We start from the raw sequence: 19,185 nt of genomic DNA, 5'->3' as shown, positions 1-19,185 counted from the left end.
TTTCCCATGCAGTGACATTGCATAGCAGTGCCTCACCTCCACAGTCTTACACCTGCATGCCGGCTGCCCACAGATAACTAGCAGTGGTGCCCCACCGCTGACATAGCATAATATGTGGCTTAGAAGTATGACTAGATCTGGCCAAACAACCATCAGTGGGCAGGGTATAGGGACAGACATGAGGGAGGAGAGGACCACAACACCAGGCGATGAAGAAAAGGAGATACAGAACCATCTTGCAGCTGAATTTCATGAGTTTCATCACAGGCCAAATACAAAATCACAAATAACTCACTCACCACAACATGCACCATGCAGTAACTCTATTCTTAAATTAATACACTATGCCGTGCACAAAAAGCAACGCATGCACACAGATATGGCATTTAAAACCTTTGCTGAGGCTTCTAGAATGCTGCAGGTCAAAGATGGAAGTAATGATGTTGTGTCAGCGTGTTTCAGATGGCTCCAAGCACAATGGGTCGGCCACACACAGGGGTTTCTCAATGGCCTCTCTCAGAGATCAGATTTTCACAACTATTCATATGGGAACAGAGAATCCCAAGCCAAAAAGCTGTTACAGAATATCCCAGAAGCACTCTGGACAGCAGAGGGCAAGATCAGATTGCAGCCCCACCCAAATAAGAAGGAACTCGACATGAGGAAAATAATGTTTCTCTTAACACCCAAGAATGAAGAAAATGTCTAAAAACGTTCAGAACAATGTCAATATGGCAATAAATAGGGAAATACATTCATGGTGGAAATCACATTTTGATTATACTGTGATCCATATACCGTACAAACAATGAATACATGTAGCAGCTTTCTTAGTATAGGTGCCAGGAGAAACGGGTAAGGGAGAGCAGATAGGATGCAGTGGCAGCAAGTAAACACTAGAGGTCGCTGTGTCTTACCTTTGGGGATCAGCTTCTAAAGGTTAGGAATGGGAGCTTATGACAAAGATGGAATGGAGAGATTTAGTCATATGTATACCACTTTAATGCTAAAATTGAATGATACGGGTGAGGAACCACGTCTGTGACTGGTTCACCTCTGCTAAACAGGCAATTTTTTTTCCAGCTGTTCAAGACTGAAATATTATTACAGAGAGAGGAATGTCTACCAGTGGAATGTCTAGGTGATTAAAAGGTTTTCAAAGAAAAACAAATGTGGTGTCCTTGCTGCCCAACCAAAATACAAATATGTTGCATTCACTAATCAGTTAAAGTTAGCAAGTTTAAACAAGTTAAAATAAGTTATATGATTGTGTTCCTTCACAACACAGGTTGGACACACACTCTGGAATGTTAGAATCTTTTAGACCAATTTCATACATCTGCCTTCACACAAATAAGGGGGTATCGTAGTAGCTGATTTAATGGAAGAAAATACCATAATATGATGCCTTAGTGTCACATTGTTTAATGGAAGTCAGCCAAGAGCTAACTGTTCAAGCCAAGTTACTAAAAACTGTACAGTATGTCTTGCAAAATTCCTACAGTACTGACAATATGCTGCCACATGCAAGAGACAAATTCATTAAACCATTTTGATCTATTCTGATACGTGCAAAACCTAATCAGATCATTCATCCATGGGAAGAAACACATTCCTTTCAAAGAATAATATGTTAAACTATCTGAAAAGGTTTTTTAAATCAGTTCATTATCTGCAATTGAACCAGAAACAACAAGTCCAACTCACTTAAGCGATCTCTTTACTTGGAATGAGCTCCCCTTGTTCAAAAATATCAATCACAAGAAGTTTATTAATTTCTTGATAAATACCTTTTAGTCTTGGGCTCTGAATGGAGTGCATTCCATGTGTTCCCAAAAGAGGATTTTGACATTTCATCCGTAATGTTGACTGTGGAAGGGTCATCTCTGCAACAAAACACCAAAACTTTATTTATCCCAACATGCAGCATAAAATGATGTATGGAACTTATATAAATGATCATGGGCCTTGCGTTGTGATATGAGAGATAGAAATGACTATTCCTTCTGAAGACGGTAGGATCTTTGAGATGATGGGCCCTCTACTCTACGGAAATACTCATCATGACATCATCCATAAATCATAACAACATTGCTATGACATTAAAGAGAGCCTTAAGTAACAGATTATGACTTGGTCATTACAATTTTGGCAAGAATAAGATTATAACATACAGTAGGCTCTGCGCAAAGGGGTTAAGGAGTTCATTCAATTCCAATTTCTTACCTGTAATTTCCCTCAAGGGGCATTTGCACCACCCCCTCCTCCTCCTCAGCCAAAATACTCTGCTCCTCCTGAGCAGATATAAAAAGAAAAACCCAAGGAAAAAAGTTTACTCAGAGAGAGTGAGAGGGAAAAGTTTTAATAGAGAGATGCCCTCTAAACCTACACGAATAGTGATGCGCTTTCAACCAGAACAGAAAAGTTTAATAGGGAGATGCCCCTCTGAGCCTACACGAAAGGTGATGCGCTTTCAATCAGAACATTTCAATCAGATCCACCTTGGCACAGTACTGCACACTACATCACTTCAAATGTGCCAGTGATGTCTGACGTGGAGATGGATAGATAGATGGATGGATCAGTGGATAGGTTAAGGGGGGAAATAGCACAGCGGGGCTTTAAATAGTCTGTCACCTCCTCGTCATCGGCATCCTCCAACTTCTTCTTCTTGCTCTCCGGCATCAGATCATCCAACCAGCTCAGCTCTCGCTTGGTGAAGATGAAGTCCAGCAGCTTTCGAATAAACACCAACGCCAACACCTTTTTGGGGGGTAAATACACACCCACACACGCACATGCATGCACGAGCACACACACACACACGCATGCACACACACACACACACACACACACACACACACACACACACACACACACACACACACACACACACACACACACACACACACACACACACACACACACACACACACACACACACATACACACACACACACACAGACATGACTCCACACTGGCAGGGAGCCACTGCTAAAAGCACTTCTCCAAGTTGTTCCAGCAATACCAGCAGTCTTCTCTCCAGGGGCCTTGCTGGAAATATGAGCCTGCTAAAAAAAAACTTCTCTGCTTGCCAGCCTGCTGTAGTTTGGATCTTCACTATTGATTCAGACCTGCGCTGCGGAGAGACCAACTCTCTCCATTCGTACAAACTGCAGCCTCTTACATCTGAGGACAGACTAAAGGCTCTGGCACACTTCTGAGTAGGTAGCTGGCTGCAAAAGTGCAGAGCACATCGCCCAAGACCTGGGTCCTGTGCAGTTGCCTTGAATGCCCACTGGGGCTCGGAGTTGCAGAGAGGCTTGAATTTATTTTATTCTTTTTGGAAACTTCAAAGAAATCATGAGCCATATTTACAACACTGGAAATATCAGCAGAGTGTTAGGCCAAAGCAAAATGTTTCAAAACGTCTGTTCATCCCAGAAACATGGGAAGCATTTCAAACAGGATTTCAGGTGATTAGGGTCAGTTTTGCATTTATCTCTGTACTGTCTGTGGGCAAGTGGTGTGTGGCGATGGAATAGGGCAGAAATACAGTGAAATGCAGAGGCCAAGACGTAATACGTATATATATATATACAGTGCCCTCCATAATTATTGGCACCCCTGGTTGAGATGTGTTTTTTAGCTTCCAATTATTTTATTTTTTTTCTAAATAATATGGGACCTTAATGGAAAAAAAGAGAAAAATCCAACCTTCAATACAAGTGCATTTATTCAGTGGGGAAAAAATCCCAGATAAAGAAATAATTATTTGACATCAAATAATGTGTGTCACAATTATTAGCACCCCTGGTGTTAATATTTTGTACAACCCCCTTTTGCCAACAAAACAGCACCTAATCTTCTCCTATAATGTTTCACAAGATGGGAAAAGACAGAAAGAGGGATCTTCAGCCATTCCTCTTTGCAGAATCTCTCTAAATCATCCAGAGACCTGGGTCCTCTCCTCTGTACTCTCCTCTTCAGCTCACCCCACAGGTTCTCAATGGGGTTGAGGTCAGGGGACTGAGATGGCCATGGGAGGAGCTTGATTTTGTGTCTGGTGAACCATTTCTGTGTAGATTTGGCCATATGTTTAGGGTCATTGTCTTGCTGAAAGACCCAGTGACGACCCAGCTTCAGCTTTCGGGCAGGGGGCAACAGATTTTGATTTAAAATGTCCTGGTATTTCAAAGCATTCATGATGCCATGCACCCTAACAAGGTTCCCAGGGCCTTTGGAAGCGAAACAGCCCCACAGCATCACTGACCCACCCCCATACTTCACAGTGGGTATGAGGTGCTTTTCAGCATGCGCATCTTTCGTGGTACGCCAGACCCACTTAGAGTGTTTGTTGCCAAAAAGCTCAATCTTGGTCTCATCTGACCAAAGCACACGGTCCCAGTTGAAGCCCCAATACCGCTTGGCGAACTCCAGACGCTTGCGTTTATGATTGTGAGTGAGGAAAGGTTTTCTCCGTGCATGCCTCCCAAACAGCTTGTTGGCGTGTAGACAGCGCCTGATGGTTGATTTGGAGACTTTGTGACCCCAGGATGCTACCATTTGTTGTAATTCTGTAACAGTGAGCTTTGGAGATCTTTTGATTTCTCTTACCATCACTGTGCATGGTGGCAAAATAAACTTGGGTCCTCGTCCAGGCTTGTTTACCACTGTTCCAGTTGTTTTGAACTTCTTAATTATTCCTCTCACAGTAGATATGGGCAGCTGCAGTTGAGTGGCAATCTTCTTGTAGCCTCTGCCTGACCTGTGAAGGTCGACGCACATCTGCCTCACTTGTATGCTGTGTTCCTTTGTCTTTCCCATGTTTAAGAGTGGATAAGAGAAATGGCCTCGGTGTCACGTCATATTTATACCCCAGGGAAACAGGAAGTGATGAATTACTAATTAAATGTTCCTACATACTCTGGTAAACTTTGTAAACTACTGTAGAAATGACAGAAATGCTTCAATTATATTTATTTCCTGGGAATTGTTAAGGGTGCCAATAATTGTGGAACAGGTGATTTAATGAAAAATAATTATTTTTTAGTCAGGGATTTTTTTTTTCTTCTTACAATTCATTTGAGTTGAAGGCTACATTTTCCTACAATTTTCAGTGTGACAGTATTCTTCTGCAATAAACACTGAATTTATTTTAAGGCTTTTAACACATCTCAACCAGGGGTGCCAATAATTATGGAGGGCACTGTATATATATATATATATATATATATATATATATATATATATATATATATATATATATATATTATGTCTTGCTCTCTGCATTTTATGTCTCTGCATATATATATATATGTGTAACCGAGGTGTTCCCGCGCAGTCCATCCCCCTCGGGCCCGAGAACTCGCCACCTCATAGTCAACGCATCGGTTAGGATATGGGAGACACAGCACGATACCACTGAGCTAAAGGACCAGTTCCATAGCCCAATGCAACCGATACTGTATGAGACTTCGGGAGGGAGGTTTATTAACGTTCCACGCCACACCCAGCTAGATGACCTCAGTTACAAATATATATACACTATAATCATGTACACTTACACCACATTGTCGGAGAAGTACGTATAAGCCATGTTCCCAAATGCCATTGCTATGTCGAGGTGTGAATGACCACTGCATTTCCCATTATCTTGATTGATTTGGGCCACATAGGAAGGAAGTCAGGTCATGGCTTGAGTTGTTGATTGAAATCAATAGATACCACAACCCAATTGTACGGACAAAATTAACAATCACACATACAGTATCGGGCATCTAGTGGGAAGGTGACCACTGGCTCATGTCCTGTCTTGTCTCGTGTCTCCTGTCTCGTGTCTCGTGTCTTGTGTGTGTGTGTGTGTGTGTGTGTGTGTGTGTGTGTGTGTGTGTGTGTGTGTGTGTGTGTGTGTGTGTGTGTGTGTGTGTGTGTGTGTGTGTGTGTGCGTGTGTGCACCATCATGGGGAAAACGATGGGAACCTTGGAGGTCTTGAGCTGTGTGTTCGTGTGTGTGTGTGAGCGAGTGTAGGAGTGTGTGTGTGTGTGTGTGTATGTATTTGGTGCGTGCACAGGTGTGCGTGCGTGTATGTGTGGATGCGTTCATGTATGTGTGTGTGTGCGTGCACGCGAGTGTGCATGCGTGTGTGTGCGCATGCGTGTCTCACCATCATGGGGAAGACGATGGCAGCCTTGGAGGTCTTGATGACCCAGAGCATGACCAGGCAGCTGAGCTGGATGAGGGTGAAGAGGTGCACCTTCCTCAGGGGCACGTGCCGCAGGTAGATGAAGTCCGGCTGGTGCTTAGCCGGCATCCCGAACAGCAGCAGACGATCAAAGAACTGCACGCAGAACAGGGACCAAACTAATCAAACTGGAGGCTTGTGAAATACAGTAAATAGCAAAATAGGATCGAAATAACATTCCATTGGTGCATAAGGGTATTTTTAGGTGAAACAACCCCTGGACAGTTCAATGTCAGTTCATCAGAAATTCGGCGCAGTACAGCTTCCTAACTGTAATCAAATATTAAATATTGTTATTTATAAAGATCTAAACGTATGCTTAGCGAGCAGTATGGCTGAGTAAATATCACAGTAAATCTTACCTGAATCCCTTTTAGTGATGATGCACCCATGTAGAGGAATACTCCATAGAGCACAGGCATGGGAATGAACTAAAGAAAGAATAAGAATGTTGATTTTTAAATTAAGTTTAACTTAACCTCAATACAAGGTAATAACAACAACAACAACAACAACAACAATAATAATAATAATAAAAATGGTATTCCTAATCATGAGAGATAGATGAGCAATTTCATAGAACCTACACAACTTATTAGAGATTAATAAGATGAATGAATGGTCTCAAGAGCAAGTAAACCATGCATTGACCGCAAAGACATTGATTAATGTTTAATAATCAATCGTCACTTATTTATGACCAATAACTTTTGCTACCCTGACAAGTCAGGGATGACACTATAATAATGCAATCTCCAGAGGTGGAAAACTGGATTGACAGAGTAAAAGTCCTGCTGAGGTTTTCTTTCTGCCTGTTCTCTCAACGCAGGCAATTTCACTAAATAGCTCATCAACCTGGCTTAAGGGGTGTGGTAATTAGGATCACCTGCTTCACTGAATTGGCTGGGGAAAAAGTGTGGCTCTTGTGGGTTCTTACTTTCTGGACCTAATTTCTCCACCTCTGGCAAGGTCCACTCCAAACACTTTCCTAGTTGACCCCAACATGCTCTGACCGTAGCCTCTTAATGCTCACCGTACCTCCAGTGGCACGCTGTAATAGCCAGTGAAAAGTTCACTACCATAGTACTACAATAGTATGACATAACACAGGGCCGTTAGTAATGCACTACGACTAAGTCATTGCCATTCCGGTAACAGCAAATTTATAACGCTGTGTCTTAACGGCTTAAGTACTTTGGTCATGAAGACAGACGAGGTCATGAGAGCCATGACATGAGAGCCATGACCTGCTGACAGACCCTCCTTCTCTCCTCTCCTCTCCTTTCCTCTCCTGTCGTGTCCTGTCCTATCCTCCCAGTACTTTATCCCGCCCTCCCCCTCTTCTTCCTCCTCCTCACCTTCAGCACTTTGGTCATGAAGACGGAGGATCCCATGAGTGTGAAGATCATGAGCCCAGTGAAGCGCTGCTCCAGGATGCCCAGGAACTTGGGCTGCTCGCCGGGCGCCGAGCTCTCCGACTCCAGCTTCAGGCTGTTGACGTGGGTGATGGAGAGGACGGTGGCCGCCACGAACCACGGCAGCCCCATCACTGAGCACACACCCAGCATCACCCCAACCACAAACAGATCCAGGTGGTACCCACAGCCTTTCTGCAGAAGGGAACACATCATCATTATTGTTATTATTATCATCATCATCATCATCATCATCATCATCCTCCTCCTCCTCCTCCTCCTCCTCCTCATCATCATCGTCATTATTATTATTATTATCATTATCATCATTATTATTATTATTATTATTAACACAGCAGAGAAAATAACACTCTTGTTGAGTTCTTTCAGTTCCTTCTTTCAAAAAGTTCAAGCCACAGATATGCTGCCAAATGCTGCTACTTGATAATGTGACAAACTGGACTGCCATGGACTATGCTGCACTGTACTTGCAGAAGAAACTGACAATAAAGCTGGCTTGACTTGACTTGACTTGATTTGACAGAGAAATCAACCCTCTTGTTGAGTCCTTTCAGTTCATTCCTTCAAAAGGTGTTAGCCACAGCCTTATACTGAAAGTGACAGATACTGCACTGTAGAAAGAAACGGGGGATACAAGAGACAACATTGCAGCTTTGACTTTCCATTTCTCATTCACTGTCATTGACTGACATACAGTAGCCACCTCAACATTTGGTAATACAGGTAAACAAAATAAAAAATACTATTAATCAGGAACAGATTGGGAACACTCAGACCCCATCTTAATTCAGCAGATAATTATAATTTTGGCTTAGTAAGAAACACACTATCCATAATTGCCCAGGAAACAGCTCAAACTTGACCAGGGAAGCAGGGCTAATGAGTTACATTATCTGACTCAGTGAACAGCACCATATTTTTGTAACAATAAATTCCCAATTTAAATGGTCCTTAGCCGTTACGCTTGGGTACAACTAGAATTGTATGTTTACCTACTTGGTGTATCCAATATCAACATGTTTTGTTTCTTAGTGTGCAACACACCATTAGCTATTGAAGGAGAAGTAAGTAGTTGTCGAAATTGAAAATGGCTCCATAATGTGTCCTGAATCATTTCAGTGGTTCAGGAAGTTATAACAGGGACAAGCGAAGCACTGGGGGGAGAGGACAAAGGGGACAGTTGTCCCGGGCCCAGTGAGAGCACAGAATTGGGTCCTCATTACTTTGCATTTATTCGGTGAGGGGAGCCTGTCAGATGACTTTGTCGCTGACTTTGCCAAAGCTGAGAGCAGCCCTGAAAGGACTGGAGGAATGTCTGAATTCACACTGTAAATGGTTACTTAACTATTCAATTATTATTCAACTATTATTTAAGGTTACAAGTAATACTAAGTATATATACACTAATAATAAGTATCCCTACTTTCAGCTTGTGCTCTTTCCTGTTGATGATGACGGCAGTGATCTGCTGGTCCATGAAGATGAGGATGGTGCAGAGCAGGGCGGGGATGCAGCTGATCACCGCTGTCCACCAGGGGTTGGGGCCCAGAGGGTTCACCACCCAGCCACGGTCATCTCTGGTCGGCTGCGGCACACAAATGGAGATCGTTTTAGATTAGAGTTTCTCAAAAGGGGCTATACAGCCATCCAGGGGGCGTTGAGGAGCCCTAGGGAAGCGTTGAGAAGGATGTGAGGGGGTGGCGTTTAGTTGACATTGGGGGGCATTATTAGTCCATTTTCACTTTCAATACAAATGGGGGCATTGGCAGGCTTAAGATGAGGTCAAGGGGGGCGTTGGGAGACTTAGAAATGATGAGGTCAAGGGGGCAATGGTTCAAAAAAGGTTGAGAAACACTGTTTTAGATAGAGTTATATAAGGTAGATGAAAGGGCCCTTGCAGATGTGTACAACACTCGTAGTATGATATTACAAAGTTGAAACCATGTAATGTCATACAACTAGTGTTGTAATTACATCTGGTTTTAGACGCATACACACATACACACAGGTGCAGGCAATGGCACACACACACACACACACACACACACACACACACACACACACACACACACACACACACACACACACACACACACACACACACACACACACACACACACACACACACACACCCTAGTGCTGCTCCAAGCATTGTTTGTGTCACGTGGATGAGGACGGGCCTCACCTCACACACACACACACACACACACACACACACACACACACACACACACACACACACACACACACACACACACACACACACACACACACACACACACACACACACACACACACACACACACACACACTAGTGCTGCTCCAAGCATTGTTTTTGTCACGTGGATGAGGACGGGCCTCACCTCACACACACACACACACACACACACACACACACACACACACACACACACACACACACACACACACTAGTGCTGCTCCAAGCATTGTTTTTGTCACGTGGATGAGGACGGGCCTCACCTTGAAGACGCTGGGGACCTGCAGCTTGGGAGACTGCACCCCTAAGGCGTAGTCCACCGTTACCATGGTGAAGATGGTGATGAACACTGCAAAGTCACTGATGATGGACCGCACCTGGAAGAGACATCACTCCCCATTTGGTATTCACTGTGTCGTATTTCTAATAATAAATGCAAATCTCTAGTCAACTCTATTTGTTTTGTGTGATTTTTTATTGAAGCCACATTTGTATGGTGGATTTAAGACAAACGGAAATTATTTTGTCTATACTTTTGCTAACATCTTATTGTCTTTATTCAGAAAGGTTGGTGTCAATACTGGGACACTGGCCTCGTTTACATGAGACATTTCATTCAGAATTATCTCAATTTAATACTGAATAAAGCTTAATTCTGCTTTGAAAACATCACGTAAACAATTCACAATTCAGAATTAAATGAAAGTTCAATGTAAACTCGACAGAACTATTTTAATTCTGAATTATTCATTCGGAAATTAAAAACGTCATAAACGTGGCCACTGTGAGGATGAGCCAATGAGGATTGATGGGTCAATGAGTCAGCCATGAGTATGTCACATTACCTGCTACCAGGGCTCTAAATTATCTTTTTTCATCCCCAAAATGGCTAGTAAATGTTAATCCTGCTAGCCAAACACACACTCACTAATGAGTCAAAGGTTGGTCTTTTTTATCAGCCAAACTGAAATGTCACGAGCATTTGGCTGGTTGGCTGGTGTTCATTTAGAGCCTTGCCTGCTACATACAGTAGGTTGGATCTATGTACAATAATACTGCCAGTGCATTTCCACCCTGTACCCACTAGGGGGCACAAGCACATAGATGACACAGAATTTCAAAGAATGCTGATTAGTAAGGCTGTAACGATATTGCATCGAACCGAGGTATCGCGGTACGCAGACCCACGAACCCCTATCGCGAAACTGCCTCGCAGAATCGCGATGCGCCCTGTAAAAGTTGTTACCAAGTTCTTCCCTAACAAAATCTCTGTTGTTACCCCTCAGTCTAGAAAACGGCAGCATAAAGGCAAATGTTTGCATATGCGCTTAAAAAAGACAAGTAGAAAAGGGGCACACATGTGCGAGTAACACTTCCATTCATCCCTCTCTTATAAAATGTTCCGTCCAACCAGCACGTGCATTTGTTATTATCAATTGCCTGAGCAACCTCCGCGAGACGAAACACTTAAACGTCGGAAGGTAAAGCACAGAAATGAACAACAGACCCAAGAAGGCTTTATCAAACGTGTGAAGGTGTTAAGATTCATGCATGCGCCGATGCTGATGAGTGGAGATAGACGTTGAGCAGAGAGCGAGAAAGAGAGCGAGAGAGCGAGATGCTCCGCCTGCCCAAATTCATAAACCACGCGAATCTCTATCAGGTAAGTGTCTGAAGTCGGGCGAACGTTGAGGTCGATGTGGATATTAATAGGCAGCGTTATTCTTCCCCGCATTGACCGCCTGCCTAGCGAAAACATGCTCCATTTCAGCCTGCATCCATTCCCGCTCTTGACAAAATGTCAAATCACAAAACCAAACAAAGGACAACGTGCCTGTTGCATAGTGAGAACATAGGCTAACTGAGTTTCGAGTTTTGTTTGTATAAGCGTGCGCGCGCTGCTGCACGATCAAAAAAGTTTAAAAAATATTAAACATCAAAATTAAGTGTTGCATTTTTGTAAGTAACTTTACACAACATGTTTCCTGACGAAATATGACCAGTGTTGTTTCAGTTAATGTTTGGATATTAATTGGATAATGTTTGATAATGTGAGACAGTTGTTAGACTAATAGGCTTCCTACTGGAACCCTGACCCTTCTCTCTCCGTCTCTGTCTCCCTCACACACGGTCAGCATCTCAGCATCATATGATCTAAGCCTATTAATAAGAAGCCTACTTTTCCTTGTTGAACTAATATCCCTTATTGTGCTTTGATGTCAACACCTGGGGAACAGGTTGCAGTGGTATATCTGCAGCATCATTTAGGTACACCTACAAAATTAATGTAGGCAGGTAGGCCTAAATGCAAAAAGAAATCATATATATAGCCTATATAGGCCTATAATTTATTTTCTTCTTTTTTTCCTTTAAAAATAAAATAAAATCGTGGGGCATATCGAACCGTGGGTCATATATCGTGATACAAACCGAATCGTGGGTTGGGTGTATCGTTACAGCCTTACTGATTAGTATAAACGTGCATCTACTGAAAGACAATGATTGGACATTTGTGTACTAGAAAAGGACATAAGTATACAAGAATGTAAATTTGCCATATGCACATATGCACATATGCATATAAATCCTGTTAAAATATAGCATGCAGTGAAATATCAGCTGTTTTGCATTACTCCAATAGTTGTACGCGTGCAAGATGATGGGTCTAAATGTCCATACCACCAAAGTTCTTGAAGTGTATAAAGTTCAAAGTTATTAGGGGTGACCAGGGCATGGGGTAGGGTAGGTTTCTAAGCAAGCATGGACTGTGTGATAGAGAGAGAGAGCTCCACCTTGGTGGGGAAGTATCGGCTGGTCTTGAAGTCCTTGAGGAAAGCGGACATGGCCACAGTGGAGAAGAAGAGGACCACGGACCAGAAGAGGACGTCTGGGACGTAGGGCCCATGAGGACCACAGGCCTTCCCCACGAACACACCCTTCTTCTCTGCACAGTCCTGCAGAGAACATTACATTACATTACACTCAGCTGATGCTTTCACTCAAAGGAACTTAGTTATTTAGTTACAGGGTGTTGGCAACAATCCTGGACCAGTGTGGGGTAAGATAGCCAAGCTGTGCCCTCCTAGTGATGCAAAACCTTCAGCGCTGCTTCTAATCAGGCGAGGAGCAATACAAATATTGTTTCTGAGCTCCAGAAAAATACGGAACTCCTCCCACTTTGCCGGGAAGCAAACAACCAGTAGCAAAGCCAGGGAGGCGGTTCAACCATGCCGTTTGGGAAATGTTAATTGTTATGCTCTTGGTCAGACCAAGTCTCGAAGAGATTTGAAAGTCGAAGATAATCAGGCAAGGGTTAGGTGCCTTGCTCAAGAGCATTTCAGCCATGGATGAAGGTGCTGGTTAGGATGGGATTTGAAACCCTCTGATTGCAACCCTCTGATGGAAAGGCCAGTGCTCTAGCCATTGAGCCATGCCGGCCCCCAATGAGAACGAGGGAAACTCAACTCAACAGGTTAAAAGTTCAATGTGTTTCTATTTAACATTGAGTACTGTATGGTATGGGAGTGTTGCAACAACATTTAATACAAACACTTCCTCCAGCTAACTATTTGTTTCAAGAGTTTCACACAATGCTATGGTCACAATTAGTGTGGTGTTTGTCAAACCATTTCCTCCGAAGTAGCATGCAACACTAAGAATACCATATTACAAACACAAACCCTTCAGTCAAATTATTATGATGCTACGCATGCAGAATTACATCATGCATTGTGTTTTAGGCATGCATGGTTTCTCGGCAACAGAGATGTCCTGCATTTTCCACGAGATCCCCCCATGCATTAACAGGAAAAGAGAATAATATCATTACCCCTACGTATTATGTGTGCGGATGCACTATGTTGCGACATCTACTTTTAGGTATGTAATACTTTTAGGTATATAATACCCATCCACTCTTTTACAGCCCACACTAAATGGTCAGTTTAAGCACACAGTCATTTGTGCCTATTCAAAAAGATGCCCACCTCTTCCTGTATGACACACACACACACACACACACACACACACACACACACACACACACACACACACACACACACACACACACACACACACACACACACACACACACACACACACACACACACACACACACACACACACGCACAGACGCACACACATGCGCAACCACACACACAAACATAATACAGTACATACAATTTTGCTTTTAATGGTGATTTGGCTTGGCTAATCCCTGAATAATCCATCCCACATGCCCTTAATCTCCATCACTGGTCTGCCTTCATTTGCACTCAATGCTATGAGAGCAGACACCAAGACCTCCAGAGGGGTCTTATGTTAAAAAGTTTGGATCTACTAAAGTGAGGACCCAGTGAGGATCTCTTAATTCTTCCCTTTCAAATACAACCATGTCCAAATTAGCAAACTTGGACGCCTCAGTGAACCGGAAATCAAGACGCAAAGGTCAGAGTCCTAAAAAAAAATGTAAGCCGGGTAACCATGTATAGGTAATCAGCTCAGCTCAGTGGATGTCCCAAAGTGAGCACATCGTTTATGTAAACATGTCAGTCCCAAACAGACCTTCCTAAAAATGATGCAGTGATCCCTTAAATGACATTAAAACCATCTTAGTATCACGTGCCCCTCTGTTACACACACACAAAAATGCGCTTTTGCACTGTGGCACTTCACCATTACGCAATCGAGAGTCCAGAATGCGTGAACATAACATACATTATGTGAACATAACAATCGTCATCTGTAGGGTTCAGTCAGTGTATAGTTCTGTGGCATAACACTTTGTCAATAATGGATATTGAATCATTTGTTGATGATGAACAGGGTCAAAAAGGTTGATAGATTAGTAATCCCTAGCAGATTCTAATACCCATAGATAAAGTACATATATGATGTACAATACAGTACAAAACAACACATGAAACACAAGTGCAGTCTTCCCAAAGGCACCATCAGTGTGAAGGGGTGTCGCAAATGCAATTTCAATATTCTGTGTCAGCCCCTGTTACATAGATTTTGGACAATAAAGTACACTTTGACTTTGGCGTTGACTTGACTTAATAATGTCCCCTGCGGGACAGTCTCACCTTGACCTCCAGGGCCTCCCAGTAGATCTCGGAGGCGGTGATGTTGTTCTTCTCCCAGTACTCCAACGTGGCGTTATTGGGGTCCTGGGGCTCAATACAGCCGCAACTACAAGTGTTAAGGAGAGGTAAGAAGGACATACATGTAGCTTGAGACTTGATATATGGGATTACACTATACAACATTGCAAGCCAGTTAACCCCTTAAGACACAGCATTATAAATTAGCTGTTACCAGAATGGCAATGACTACGTCGTAATGTATTACTAAAGGCCCCGTGCACTGTCATAGTAGTGTTGTACTATAGTAGTTAACTTTCAATGTCTATTACAGCATGCCACAGGAGGTACAGCGTGCATTAAGGGGCTACAGGTGAGGTAAAGATAAGTTGCCCTGCTGCCAAGACTTAACTCAACTCAAGGTTTTCTCAAGTTGACTTAACTTACAAACTTAAGACAGCAGGTCAACTTGCTTTTTTATGTTTAACTGGCTGCAATGTTTTACAATGTAGTCATTCAGTGCAGTGGTGTTGTACTGTAGTTGCACCCTTGGCAGGTGTGTTTAGTGATGCACTGTACTCTGTGTGGTTTTTAGAGTACTGCACAGCCCACTTGTGAGGTAATTAGACGTCCCTGCGTGTGGGCCTACATTTGAGCACAGAGAGGGCACCGTGAGCAGGCCCCGGCCGTTTCGGGGTTTTTTTTCCAAAAGTGACCCATTTTCAGACACGTTACTGCTGAGACCGGTGGTGGTGCTGCTGCTAGCTCTTGAAAACCTGGCCAACCCACACCGTCCACTAGCTGGACCGCTTCCAGCATTCAGCAGCACCCCTTTATCTACAGGCTGTTGTGTTAAAATAAGGGATTTGGGAACTGCTGGGTGTCACGTAAAACCTGGCAAGTTGTCCTTCTTGCACTTTAAACTCACCTTCTACTGTGATCCTTTTTCTAGATCATGCAGTAACTTCTGTGTTGATTCACATATATTTCTGTCACTGAATGAGACTCAAACTCAAAAATGTACTTAAAATTACAAGCATTTTCAAAATGAAGCAAATTAAAACCACATGAGAGTGCTATTTACAAAAAATGTTCATAAATGTTGATTAGAAAAATGTTGCTATTATTTTTCTGACAAACTAGTCTTTGATCAAGGGACAATAAATAATCTGCTTAATCAGACAATGTATACACAGTTTAAAAAAGGCTGTATTGACTCAACACTTAGAGTTGATTTATCTTCTAGTGTGTCTTTGATCCCAAAGTACTCTCTAGGCGTTAAATTAACACTGTATTTATACTGTGTAGATGAGGGGTGTCAAACTCATTTCAGTTCAGACTCCTCATACAGCCTCTTTGATCTCAAATGGGCCGGACCATCAAATTGAAATCACATTGATAGTCAATCATTTCAAGGAGGATGACAGCGGACAGCTCAGACAACTCCAGCAGATTTTTTAACGGGCTAGAGAGATTTACTTTTTATTTTGACATTCTTGGCTTTTTGAGGCTGGATTGAACCATCTGGTGGGCCGCATCCGGCCCGTGGGCCTTATGTTTGACACCCCTTAATTCAGCTCCTGTACTGTATTGGCCCATTACTCACGAGTACTGTGTGAGCTTGTCCAGGTTGTTGTTCTTGTTGAAGGGGTAGTGTTCCCCCAGGTGGATCAGCTTCTCCAAGGCCTCGTAGATGAAGATGATGCAGATGAGCGCGGCGAAGGCTTCCTCCGTGAAGCGCGTGATGTAGCACACCAGCGAGCTGGCGTCCGTGGCGACCAGCAGCAGGCAGAAGAAGGCTGTCCACAGGCCTATGCAGGCTCTTAGAGACAGGTAGGACAGGCCGTACTCCCTGTGGAGGAGAGGAGTTAGGACAGAGTACCGCCAGCTCCACATAACATGCAATGAAGTGCACATAGATGTACAATCACAACATGCATGGATGTCTGTCAATACATATGCCCAGAAGCCTACAGAATATAGGTTAATAGTAACATATTCAAATATACATTACCATACATTATAATATTATTTGTTATAAAATACATTCAATAAAGGAAATACATTTAATTTACAGGCAATTGTCAAGGCATCCAAGGACACAAATAATCAAAATATAACTTGAAAAATTATCGCTCCACAAGTGTGACTTTATTTTGAAATGTTAACGTGTTTAGACACAGCTGTGTCTACAGTACTGTGGTTTGACGTTGAATATAGGCTACTTGTCGGATGATTTTTACGCAAATAGTTACGCTGGTCTCCATAACCGCCCTGGGTTAGCAGCTTATGGGATAACACCAGTACATCCCACTGTATGCTTTTATTTTATATATAGCATGGGATCAGGCAGGGACATTCATTAAAACAATGAAATATCGGATTCCCCTTTACAGTTATTATGTGCATTAGCATTAGTGCTACAGACCCGGCTTGGCAATAACATAGACACAGAGCGGTGCAGCAGTACTGTATTAATAGCAAGGCAGCGCCATAAATGGAACAGAGCGCTCAGCTGATCAACGATGATGTCTGAGCTGTGACTTCAAATTGTATAATGTATTTTTCAAACCACATATAAACAGTGTTGCCAGATTGGGCGGGTGCCCGCCCAATTGGGCTACTTGGGATGGGCGTCGGCGGGCAAAAACGGGAAAAATTGGCCATTTGGCGTTTTTTTAAGCCGTTTTGGGCCCATAGAAGTCAATGTAATTTGTTGAATTTGGGTGGAATTTAGCGCATTTTGGCGGTTTTTGAGAACCTTTTGGGCGGGATTTGGTCAGACACATCTGGCAACACTGCATATAAAACCACGGGCTGGGGGTTGGGTTTTGAACGCCGCAGTATTGTGAAGAGGATCTTCTCATAATGTCTGAGCTGATTTCACATAAAATACATTTCAAAAACACACAGGGAGAGGGCAGGGTGCAGCTTTTTGAACGCAGACTTACTTGCAGAATTTAAAGAGGATCTTCTCAAACACCAGGACAGGGCCCGTACTGCCTAATATGGTGAGCGGCTGCCCGGCGAACAGCGAATATGCGATGCCAGTCATCGAGGCCCCGAACAGCGATTCAATGGCACTCTGTGGCAAAGAAGAGATGTGTTTGTAGCAAACAACCAAAATAATTGCAAAATAATTGCAATCAAATCTTTGGGACTTTAAAATGCTATTCTCTGGGGGGCACTGTGGCACAGCACTCTAAGCCTACGTATAGGCTTGCATGCCCATGGCGACCCAGGTCCGAATCTGGCCTGGGTTCATTGTCAGCCCTGCCCCATCTCTCTCTCATTCTCTTCCTGCCATACTATTAACTGTCCCAACAGACACAAAAGCCATTAAACATGCTTTTCTCATGTATAGGTTCAATGGCTCATCTATAACCATTTGGTTGTGGTGCACTCTTCTTCAGCAGAGACAATGGGCCAATGCATCACTCTCTCCACACATGCCAATCAGTACATAGGTAGGGTGCTGAACATTGGTAGACATTTTTCCAACTAAAGCGACTTTTGGAGGGTGCAGTAGTTTGAAACAATACATTTTAAGATATGTATAACATTCATTATGTCTAACTGTTTAAATCACACTTGAGATTTTCTTTTACTCAGTTCAGACACGTAAAAGTTTTATCTTTTATCAACCTGTCGAAACATGTCAGGTAAAAGATAAAACTGAGGCGCGTGTGTGCGTGCGTGCGTGCGCATGAGTGTGAATGTGAGTGCGTGTCCGTGTCCGTATGTGTGCTCTTACTATGCGGCCCTCAGTGGCCTCCCCCAGCAGCCCTCCGAAGGTGATGACGGGCGACATGCAGGCACAGTAGAGGAAGAGGAAGGAGGCCACGCACTGCAGACTCAGGGCGTCCGTGTAGTCCGAGATGTAGGTCGGCGCCTTGCGCTTTATGTCCCAGAGTAAACCTCCAAACAGCCTGCCACGGAGTTACGCAACCAGAGAGAGAGGGGGAGAGAGGGGGAGAGAGAGAGAGAGAGAGAAACATGGAGAGAGAGAGAGAGAGAGAGAGAGAGAGAGAGAGAGAGAGAGAGAGAGAGAGAGAGAGAGAGAGTCGCCTGCCAGGTTAAACCAAAAGCCTGGATCCAACAGTCCTAATGTTGAAGCCCTTGAGGGGACATGCAGGTTTTGCATACATGCACAGTAAAAAAAAAATACAATGCTAACTCATCACAGAGAGAGTCCATTTAAC

General features: G+C 43.3%; 1 protein-coding gene across 1 annotated transcript in view; it reads right to left on the bottom strand.

Annotated features, from left to right (window-relative positions):
• Positions 1-1,753: 1,753 nt before the first annotated feature.
• slc4a10b (solute carrier family 4 member 10b) overlaps positions 1,754-19,185 on the bottom strand; it is an 82,608-nt gene continuing 65,176 nt past the window's right edge. The window contains exons 12-24 of the mRNA XM_063214054.1: positions 18,738-18,912; positions 17,935-18,068; positions 16,590-16,835; positions 14,987-15,092; positions 12,692-12,853; positions 10,163-10,276; positions 9,105-9,266; positions 7,604-7,855; positions 6,608-6,676; positions 6,168-6,341; positions 2,638-2,763; positions 2,227-2,294; positions 1,754-1,886 (exon numbers count right to left, since the gene is read on the bottom strand). Of these exons, the coding sequence (XP_063070124.1) occupies positions 1,772-1,886; positions 2,227-2,294; positions 2,638-2,763; positions 6,168-6,341; positions 6,608-6,676; positions 7,604-7,855; positions 9,105-9,266; positions 10,163-10,276; positions 12,692-12,853; positions 14,987-15,092; positions 16,590-16,835; positions 17,935-18,068; positions 18,738-18,912 (1,903 nt within the window). The 3' untranslated portion in view covers positions 1,754-1,771. The remainder of the gene's footprint in view (positions 1,887-2,226; positions 2,295-2,637; positions 2,764-6,167; positions 6,342-6,607; positions 6,677-7,603; positions 7,856-9,104; positions 9,267-10,162; positions 10,277-12,691; positions 12,854-14,986; positions 15,093-16,589; positions 16,836-17,934; positions 18,069-18,737; positions 18,913-19,185) is intronic.

This window comes from Engraulis encrasicolus, chromosome 13, assembly GCF_034702125.1.
Source record: "Engraulis encrasicolus isolate BLACKSEA-1 chromosome 13, IST_EnEncr_1.0, whole genome shotgun sequence".
NCBI lineage: Eukaryota > Metazoa > Chordata > Actinopteri > Clupeiformes > Engraulidae > Engraulis > Engraulis encrasicolus.
Note: the sequence above shows the minus strand (reverse complement) of the source record. Positions and strands in the feature narration are given on the sequence as shown.